The sequence below is a fragment of the Oncorhynchus kisutch genome, linkage group LG30, assembly GCF_002021735.2.
Source record: "Oncorhynchus kisutch isolate 150728-3 linkage group LG30, Okis_V2, whole genome shotgun sequence".
NCBI classification, from domain to species: Eukaryota; Metazoa; Chordata; class Actinopteri; order Salmoniformes; family Salmonidae; genus Oncorhynchus; species Oncorhynchus kisutch.
This window is the reverse complement of record NC_034203.2, coordinates 47,671,001-47,681,903: the sequence shown is the minus strand read 5'-3', so window position 1 is coordinate 47,681,903 and position 10,903 is coordinate 47,671,001. Positions and strand designations below refer to the sequence as shown.

The 10,903-nt window shown below is 40.9% G+C and overlaps 1 protein-coding gene across 1 annotated transcript; it reads left to right on the top strand.

Moving 5' to 3' along the window:
- The first annotated feature begins 9,351 nt into the window (after positions 1-9,351).
- On the top strand, positions 9,352-10,161 carry LOC109882122 (uncharacterized). Its single transcript, XM_020474214.1, has one exon. It carries the CDS (start codon positions 9,352-9,354, stop codon positions 10,159-10,161), a length of 810 nt encoding a protein of 269 aa, XP_020329803.1.
- Positions 10,162-10,903: the final 742 nt, after the last annotated feature.

Sequence of the window (10,903 nt, the reverse complement as noted above, 5' to 3'; positions counted from 1 at the left end):
CGTTTCCATCTTGTCCAGCCATGTCTGTCCATGTCCTCTCTTCCTCGGTGCCCACTGTCAGTGTGTCCGTTTCCATCTTGTCCAGCCATGTCTGTCCATGTCCTCTCTTCCTCGGTCCCACTGTCACTGTGTCCGTTTCCATCTTGTCCAGCCATGTCTGTCCATGTCCTCTCTTCCTCGGTCCCACTGTCACTGTGTCCGTTTCCATCTTGTCCAGCTGTATGTAATATTTCACGTAAACCCTGTTTCTTGTCTGCATCGAAGTAGCGGTCCTTGTACGTAGCATCGAGCATGGTGGCGACACAGTAAAGAGGCTCAGAGAGAATGCCACCGAATCGCTTGTTCCCAGCCTCCAGTACTTTTGTAAGTTTTAACCCCACGGTCTGTGTGGGCAGTTTTGTTGAGCAGGCGTTTCAATGCCATGACAGAGGGTATCATGTCTGCTGCAGACACAGTTGATGAGCTTATTTCTCCAGTCAGTTGTTCGAATGGCATTAGGAGTCTTCATGTTTCCAAGTTTCCAACATGTTCTCAAATGCCATTGAAATGGCAGTAGCGGTATGAGAACATGCTGTATGAACATGCAATACGGCTTTCCTCGGTACGAAATCCTCAACGACCCACTGTGCTGTCAGACTCAGCATGCTCATTGGGCTGACATCGCTGGTCCAGATGTCAGTCGTGAAGCTAATAGCAGTGACGCACATAGCAAGTAGCATAATGAATTCCATTATCTTGGCGTTAATGGATGTGGCCTTTGAGTTGTCTCGCTGAAATGTTCTTACTCTTTCAAATGACTGCTCGACTTGAACTTGTTTAGTTGTTGGAAGTGTGTGCTTAGTATTTTTCAGCTTTTGTTCTAAGTAGCGCTGTATTTTTCATGGCATCATTACGTCATCTACTTACGTTATATAGGTACACACGTCAGCTTTGACATCGGTTTTGCACATCAGGTGTTAAACTAGACATCGGGCAGATGCCGGTGTTGGAATTTTTAGCTAATATCTGCCGATTCCGATATGCTCACCGAAATATCTTGCATCGCTAATCATTTTGTGAATCATGGGTGACTCCATCATTTGTAATAAGTTTCGGTAAATTCTTGTTGAAGATGTAAAAAATTATGTGGAGCGTTTTTCCACATATTCCATCCATTTAGCTTTATTTTGATAATGAAGTCTATGTCAACTTCAGACTTCAACTGTAATTCAGTTTTTTCTGTTTGTAGTGTTGTGAGGTATTGTTTGTTTTTGAATGCCTACCTGTGTTGCCTGCCTGGGACCACGATTCCTGCCTTCTGCGATGGCTAAATAACATCTGCCACGCTCTGTGCGTGAATCTACACCTTTTTCTCCCTGAGTATTCATTACAGTCTGATCAGGAAAGTGGGTATTTTTAGTTGTCTGCTGTTGACAACCATGTTAATGTAAGCCAGTACATCAGTACAATTTGAATGTTTAAATCATTCAGGGACAGAATGTAACTTAGAGAGAAGGACTAGAGTAGTTGCAGTGTCTCAAAGTCAATGAAACAGAGTGGACGCCTAGACATCTACTGATTAAGTGGAGCTTTTGTCCCTTAATGTTTTTAATACGTGGACATTAGTCAATGTCATATCAGTCAGCCTGATGGGTTGTGGTGTCTGTGGTCAGGTCAGTCAGCCTAACAGTAAGAGGTTGTGGTGTCTGTGGTCAGGTCTGTCAGCCTAACAGTAACAGGTTGTGGTGTCTGGTCAGATCAGTTAGCCTGATGGGTTGTGGTGTCTGTGGTCAGATCAGTCAGCCTGATGGGTTGTGTTGTCTGTGGTCAGGTCAGTCAGCCTAACAGTAAGAGGTTGTGGTGTCTGTGGTCAGGTCAGTCAGCCTGATGGGTTGTGGTGTCTGTGGTCAGATCAGTCAGCCTAACAGTAACAGGTTGTGGTGTCTGTGGTCAGGTCTGTCAGCCTAACAGTAACAAGTTGTGGTGTCTGTGGTCAGATCAGTCAGCCTGATGGGTTGTGGTGTCTGTGGTCAGGTCAGTCAGCCTGATGGGTTGTGGTGTCTGTGAACAGATCAGTCAGCCTGATGGGTTGTGGTATCTGTGGCCAGATCAGTCAGCCTGATGGGTTGTGGTGTCTGTGGTCAGATCAGTCAGCCTAACAGTAAAAGGTTGTGGTGTCTGTGGTCAGGTCAGTCAGCCTAACAGTAAGAGGTTGTGGTGTCTGTGGTCAGGTAGGTCAGCCTAACAGTAACAGGTTGTGGTGTCTGTGGTCAGGTCAGTCAGCCTGATGGGTTGTGGTGTCTGTGGTCAGATCAGTCAGCCTGATGGGTTGTGGTGTCTGGTCAGGTCAGTCAGCCTGATGGGTTGTGGTGTCTGTGGTCAGGTCTGTCAGCCTAACAGTAACAAGTTGTGGTGTCTGTGGTCAGATCAGTCAGCCTGATGGGTTGTGGTGTCTGTGGTCAGGTCAGTCAGCCTGATGGGTTGTGGTGTCTGTGAACAGATCAGTCAGCCTGATGGGTTGTGGTATCTGTGGCCAGATCAGTCAGCCTGATGGGTTGTGGTGTCTGTGGTCAGATCAGTCAGCCTAACAGTAAAAGGTTGTGGTGTCTGTGGTCAGGTCAGTCAGCCTAACAGTAAGAGGTTGTGGTGTCTGTGGTCAGGTCAGTCAGCCATACAGTAACAGGTTGTGGTGTCTGTGGTCAGGTCAGTCAGCCTGATGGGTTGTGGTGTCTGTGGTCAGATCAGTCAGCCTGATGGGTTGTGGTGTCTGGTCAGGTCAGTCAGCCTGATGGGTTGTGGTGTCTGTGGTCAGATCAGTCAGCCTGATGGGTTGTGGTGTCTGTGGTCAGGTCAGTCAGCCTAACAGTAACAGGTTGTGGTGTCTGTGGTCAGATCAGTCAGCCTGATGGGTTGTGGTGTCTGTGGTCAGGTCAGTCAGCCTGATGGGTTGTGGTGTCTGTGGTCAGGTCAGTCAGCCAAATAGTAACAGGTTGTGGTGTCTGTGGTCAGATCAGTCAGCCTGATGGGTTGTGGTGTCTGTGGTCAGGTCAGTCAGCCTAACAGTAACAGGTTGTGGTGTCTGTGGTCAGATCAGTCAGCCTGATGGGTTGTGGTGTCTGTGGTCAGATCAGTCAGCCTGATGGGTTGTGGTGTCTGTGGTCAGGTCAGTCAGCCTGATGGGTTGTGGTGTCTGTGGTCAGGTCAGTCAGCCTGATGGGTTGTGGTGTCTGTGGTCAGGTCAGTCAGCCTGATGGGTTGTGGTGTCTGTGGTCAGGTCAGTCAGCCTAACAGTAACAGGTTGTGGGAAGGGAACAGATCTACAGAATCATTGTTCCAATACAAAGGAAAGCGTTATATATAACCTATACTACCACAGATACTATTCACTACCACAGAAACTATATACTACCATAGATACTATTCACTACCACAGAAACTATATACTACCACAGAAACTATATACTACCACAGAAACTATATACTACCACAGATACTATATACTACCACTAACACAGATACTATATACTACCACAGGTACTATTCACTACCACAGATACTATATACTACCACAGATACTATATGCTACCACAGATACTATATACTACCACAGGTACTATTCACTACCACAGAAACTATATACTACCACAGATACTATACACTACCACAGGTACTATATACTACCACAGATACTATACATGAGCCCATATACTATACCCTACCACAGATACTATACACTACCACATATACTATACACTACCACAGATACTATACACTACCACAGATACTATACACTACCACATACTACACTACCACATATACTATACACTACCACTACCACAGATACTATACACTACCACAGATACTATACACTACCACAGATATTATACACTACCACAGATACTATACACTACCACAGATACTATATACTACCACAGATACTATACACTAACACAGATATTATACACTACCCCAGATATTATACACTACCACAGATACTATACACTACCACGTATACTATATACTACCACAGACACTATATACTACCACATATACTATACACTAACACACATACTATATACTTCCACAGATACTATAAACTACCACAGATACTATACACTACCACAGACACTGTACACTACCACATATACTATATACTACCACAGATACTATATACTACCACAGATATTATACACTACCACAGATACTATAAACTACCACAGATATTATACACTAACACAGACACTATACACTCCCACTACCACAGGTACTATACACTACCACAGATAATATACACTACCACTACCAAAGATACTATACACTAGCCACATAGACTATATACTACCACAGATACTATACACTACCACAGCTATTATACATTACCACAGATATTATACACTACCACAGATACTATACATGAGCCCATATACTATACACTACCACAGATGCTATACACTACCACAGATACTATACACTAACACACATACTATATACTACCACAGATACTATATACTATCATATATACTATATACTGCCACAGTTACTATACACTACCACAGATACTATACACTACCACATACACTATACACTACCACATATAATATATACTACCACTACCACATATACTCTATACTACCACAGATATTATACACTAACACAGATACTATATACTACCACAGATACTATACACTACCACAGATATTATACACTACCACAGATATTATACACTACCACAGATACTATACTTGAGCCCATATACTATACACTACCACAGATACTATACACTGGCCACATAGACTATATACTACCACAGATACTATACACTACCACAGATATTATACACTACCACATATACTATACATGAGCCCATATACTATACACTACCACAGATATTATACATGACCACAGATATTATACACTACCACAGATACTATACATGAGCCCATATACTATACACTACCACAGATGCTATACACTACCACAGATAGTATATACTACCACAGATACTATACACTAACACACATACTATATACTACCACAGATACTATATACTATCATATATATTATATACTGCCACAGATACTATACACTACCACAGATTCTATAAACTGCCATAGATACTATAAACTACCACAGATACTATACACTATCACATACACTATACACTACCACAGATACTATATACTACAACTACCACTTATACTATATACTACCACAAATATCATACACAAACACAGATACTATACACTACCACTACCACAGATACTATACACTACCACTACCACAGATACTATACACTACCACAGATACTATAGACTACCACAGGTACTATACACTACCACAGATACTATACACTACCACAAATACTATACACTACCACTACCACAGTTACTATACACTACCACTACCACAGATACTATACACTACCACAGGTACTATACAATACCACAGATACTATAAACTACCACAGATACTATACACTACCACAGATACTTTACACTACCCACAGATATTATACACTACCACAGATACTATACATGAGCCCATATACTATACACTACCACAGATATTATACATTACCACAGATATTATACACTACCACAGATACTATACATGAGCCCATATACTATACACTACCACAGATGCTATACACTACCACAGATAGTATATACTACCACAGATACTATACACTAACACACATACTATATACTACCACAGATACTATATACTATCATATATACTATATACTGCCACAGATACTATATACTACCACAGATACTATATACTATCATATATACTATATACTGCCACAGATACTGTACACTACCACAGATACTATATACTACCACAGACACTATACACTACCACAGATACTATACATGACCCCAAATACTATACACTACCACATATACTATATACTACCACATATACTATATACTACCACAGATACTATACACTAGCCACATATACTATATACTACCACAGATATTATACACTACCACAGATACTATATACTAACACTATCAAAGATACTATACACTAGCCACATAGACTATATACTACCACAGATACTATACACTACCACATACACTATACACTACCACAGATACTATATACTACCACTACCACATATACTATATACTACCACAGATATTATACAATAACACAGATACGGTGCCTTGCGAAAGTATTCGGCCCCCTTGAACTTTGCGACCTTTTGCCACATTTCAGGCTTCAAACATAAAGATATAAAACTGTATTTTTTTGTGAAGAATCAACAACAAGTGGGACACAATCATGAAGTGGAACAACATTTATTGGATATTTCAAACTTTTTTAACAAATCAAAAACTGAAAAATTGGGCTTGCAAAATTATTCAGCCCCCTTAAGTTAATACTTTGTAGCGCCACCTTTTGCTGCGATTACAGCTGTAAGTCGCTTGGGGTATGTCTCTATCAGTTTTGCACATCGAGAGACTGAAATTTTTTCCCATTCCTCCTTGCAAAACAGCTCGAGCTCAGTGAGGTTGGATGGAGAGCATTTGTGAACAGCAGTTTTCAGTTCTTTCCACAGATTCTCGATTGGATTCAGGTCTGGACTTTGACTTGGCCATTCTAACACCTGGATATGTTTATTTTTGAACCATTCCATTGTAGATTTTGCTTTATGTTTTGGATCATTGTCTTGTTGGAAGACAAATCTCTGTCCCAGTCTCAGGTCTTTTGCAGACTCCATCAGGTTTTCTTCCAGAATGGTCCTGTATTTGGCTCCATCCATCTTCCCATCAATTTTAACCATCTTCCCTGTCCCTACTGAAGAAAAGCAGGCCCAAACCATGATGCTGCCACCACCATGTTTGACTGACAGTGGGGATGGTGTGTTCAGGGTGATGAGCTGTGTTGCTTTTACGCCAAACATAACGTTTTGCATTGTTGCCAAAAAGTTCAATTTTGGTTTCATCTGACCAGAGCACCTTCTTCCACATGTTTGGTGTGTCTCCCAGGTGGCTTGTGGCAAACTTTAAACAACACTTTTTATGGATATCTTTAAGAAATGGCTTTCTTCTTGCCACTCTTCCATAAAGGCCAGATTTGTGCAATATACGACTGATTGTTGTCCTATGGACAGAGTCTCCCACCTCAGCTGTAGATCTCTGCAGTTCATCCAGAGTGATCATGGGCCTCTTGGCTGCATCTCTGATCAGTCTTCTCCTTGTATGAGCTGAAAGTTTAGAGGGACGGCCAGGTCTTGGTAGATTTGCAGTGGTCTGATACTCCTTCCATTTCAATATTATCGCTTGCACAGTGCTCCTTGGGATGTTTAAAGCTTGGGAAATCTTTTTGTATCCAAATCCGGCTTTAAACTTCTTCACAACAGTATCTCGGACCTGCCTGGTGTGTTCCTTGTTCTTCATGATGCTCTCTGCGCTTTTATCGGACCTCTGAGACTATCACAGTGCAGGTGCATTTATACGGAGACTTGATTACACACAGGTGGATTGTATTTATCATCATTAGTCATTTAGGTCAACATTGGATCATTCAGAGATCCTCACTGAACTTCTGGAGAGAGTTTGCTGCATTGAAAGTAAAGGGGCTGAATAATTTTGCACGCCCAATTTTTCAGTTTTTGATTTGTTAAAAAAGTTAGAAATATCCAATAAATGTCGTTCCACTTCATGATTGTGTCCCACTTGTTGTTGATTCTTCACAAAAAAATACAGTTTTATATCTTTATGTTTGAAGCCTGAAATGTGGCAAAAGGTCGCAAAGTTCAAGGGGGCCGAATACTTTCGCAAGGCACTGTACTATATACTACCACAGATATCATACACAAACACAGATACTATACACTACCACTACCACAGATACTATACACTACCACAGATACTATACACTACCACAGGTACTATACAATACCACAGATACTATACACTACCACAGATACTATAAACTACCACAGATACTATACACTACCACAGATACTTTATACTACCCACACATACTATACACTTCCACAGATACTATGAATTAGCCACAGATACTGTACACTACCACAGATACTATATACTACCACAGACACTATACACTACCACAGATACTATACATGACCCCAAATACTATACACTACCACATATACTATATACTACCACAGATACTATACACTAGCCACATATACTATATACTACCACAGATACTATACACTACCACAGATACTATACACTACCACTACCACAGATACTATACACTACCACAGGTATTATACACTACTACAGATACTATACACTACCACAGATACTATAAACTACCACAGATACTATACACTACCACAGATACTATATACTACCACTACCACAGATACTATACACTACCACAGATACTATATACTCCCACTACCACAGATACTATACACTACCACTACCACAGATACTATATACTACCACAGATACTATACACTACCACAGATACTATATACTACCACTACCACAGATACTATACACTACCACAGATACTATATACTACCACTACCACAGATACTATACACTACCACTACCACAGATACTATATACTACCACAGATACTATACACTACCACAGATACTATACACTACCACTACCACAGATACTATACACTACCACTACCACAGATACTATATACTACCACAGATACTATACACTACCACAGATACTATACACTACCACTACCACAGATACTATACACTACCACTACCACAGATCCTATACGACTCCCATTTTTATTAACCAAAACCTAGCTACAATCTAGGTCACAGAAGATTTGTGTTGATACATTTACTGACCAAGGAGGGCTTATGTTTGTACCATTTACTGACCAAGGAGGGCTTATGTTGATGCATTTACTGAGCAAGGAGGGCTTAACGTTTGTACCATTTACTGAGCAAGAAGGGCTTAAGTATTTGGCTTTAATTAAGAAAATAGAAACATTGTGTCACTTGAAACGATCTGTGTCAAAGAGATGGTGTGGCCTAATTAACGGTCATTCTAGACCTGAGCTTAGTGTTACACTGGAGAGGAACTGCTGCCTGCCCAGCTGGAGCTGCCCTGGTGCTGCCTGCCTCTCTTCTCTCTCTGATAGACTTAACACAAGGGGATTATGTCAAGTGCTTATGTCCAGGGTGGATATAACAATGGATGGAACGTTCTAGATCCTGAGGAATATTCATGTTTTTGATTTCTGAAAATGATTTGTCGATCTATTTGAACCCATGGGAGAGACCTGCAGTAGAGAAACCTGAAACCAGGAGTAGAGAACAGAGAGGATTTATAGGTTATTATCCCACACTAGGGGATTCTAGTTTTATGTGTGATATTTGAGTCTGTTAAAAGCTATAACCGCATGGCTGAGAAAAAAGAGAACGTCTCCAAGTTTGAGATGTTGAAACTTCTGGAGAAGTGCAGGAAAGAGAGAGACGATGCGGTGCACAGGGAGAGTATTATGAGGGAGAAGCTGAGACAGTACGAGTCCAGGATGAGGTCAACGGAGTTGCTGAAACAGAAATTCAAGACCATGACTTCGGAAAACAAGGAGCTGCGCAAGCATGTCAAGACTCTCCGCCAAGAGATAGGCCTGGAGGCGAGCCCCAAGTTCAACGGCAAAACCACCAAGGACATCATCTCTGACATGCACGAGAAGGAGCGCCAGTGCAGTTTCCTGGTGGAGAAAACGGGTAGACTCAGTTTGACCATTGATGATCTGACAGCAGAGCTGGCAAATGCTGTCACGTCCAAAACTCTTCTGGAATATCAGGTGCAGTCGTTACAGCAGAACCTGAAGGACATGACGAATAATCAACGCCGTTTGTTGAAACTCTGGGAGGATAAGAGATCTCAAAGAGAGCAGCTCACTCTCCCTGCGATAGGCCTACCCCAGAGGCCCGGAGAGAAATCTGTCTCTCACAAGGGAGTACAAACAGAGATGTCCATCGATTCAGCCCAGAAACTCCCACACAACGCATTTGAGACCAAACCTTCTCCTTCACCACGATCACGACACCACAAGACAAGGTCTTCTATAGATAAACAAGGGGGATTAACAACATTGGGAAATGGCCTCCAGCTGGGAAATGGCCTCCAGCTGGGAAATGGGAATCATCAACGTGAAAAGGAGGATTTATTTCACTATGAAACCAATGAACACATACTGTAAGGCTTTATAACATACTGTAAGGCTTTATAACACATACTGTAAGGCTTTATAACACATACTGTAAGGCTTTATAACATACTGTAAGGCTTTATAACATACTGTAAGGCTTTATAACACATACTGTAAGGCTTTATAACATACTGTAAGGCTTTATAACACCTACTGTAAGGCTTTATAACATACTGTAAGGCTTTATAACATACTGTAAGGCTTTATAACACATACTGTAAGGCTTTATAACATACTGTAAGGCTTTATAACATACTGTAAGGCTTTATAACACATACTGTAAGGCTTTATAACATACTGTAAGGCTTTATAACACACTAAGGCTCTATAACACATACTGTAAGGCTTTATAACATACTGTAAGGCTTTATAACACATACTGTAAGGCTTTATAACATACTGTAAGGCTTTATAACACATAGTGTAAGGCTTTATAACACATACTGTAAGGCTTTATAACATACTGTAAGGCTTTATAACACATACTGTAAGGCTTTATAACACCTACTGTAAGGCTTTATAACATACTATAAGGCTTTATAACACCTACTGTAAGGCTTTATAACATACTGTAAGGCTTTATAACACATACTGTAAGGCTTTATAACACATACTGTAAGGCTTTATAACACATACTGTAAGGCTTTATAACATACTGTAAGGCTTTATAACACATACTGTAAGGCTTTATAACATACTATAAGGCTTTATAACACATACTGTAAGGCTTTAT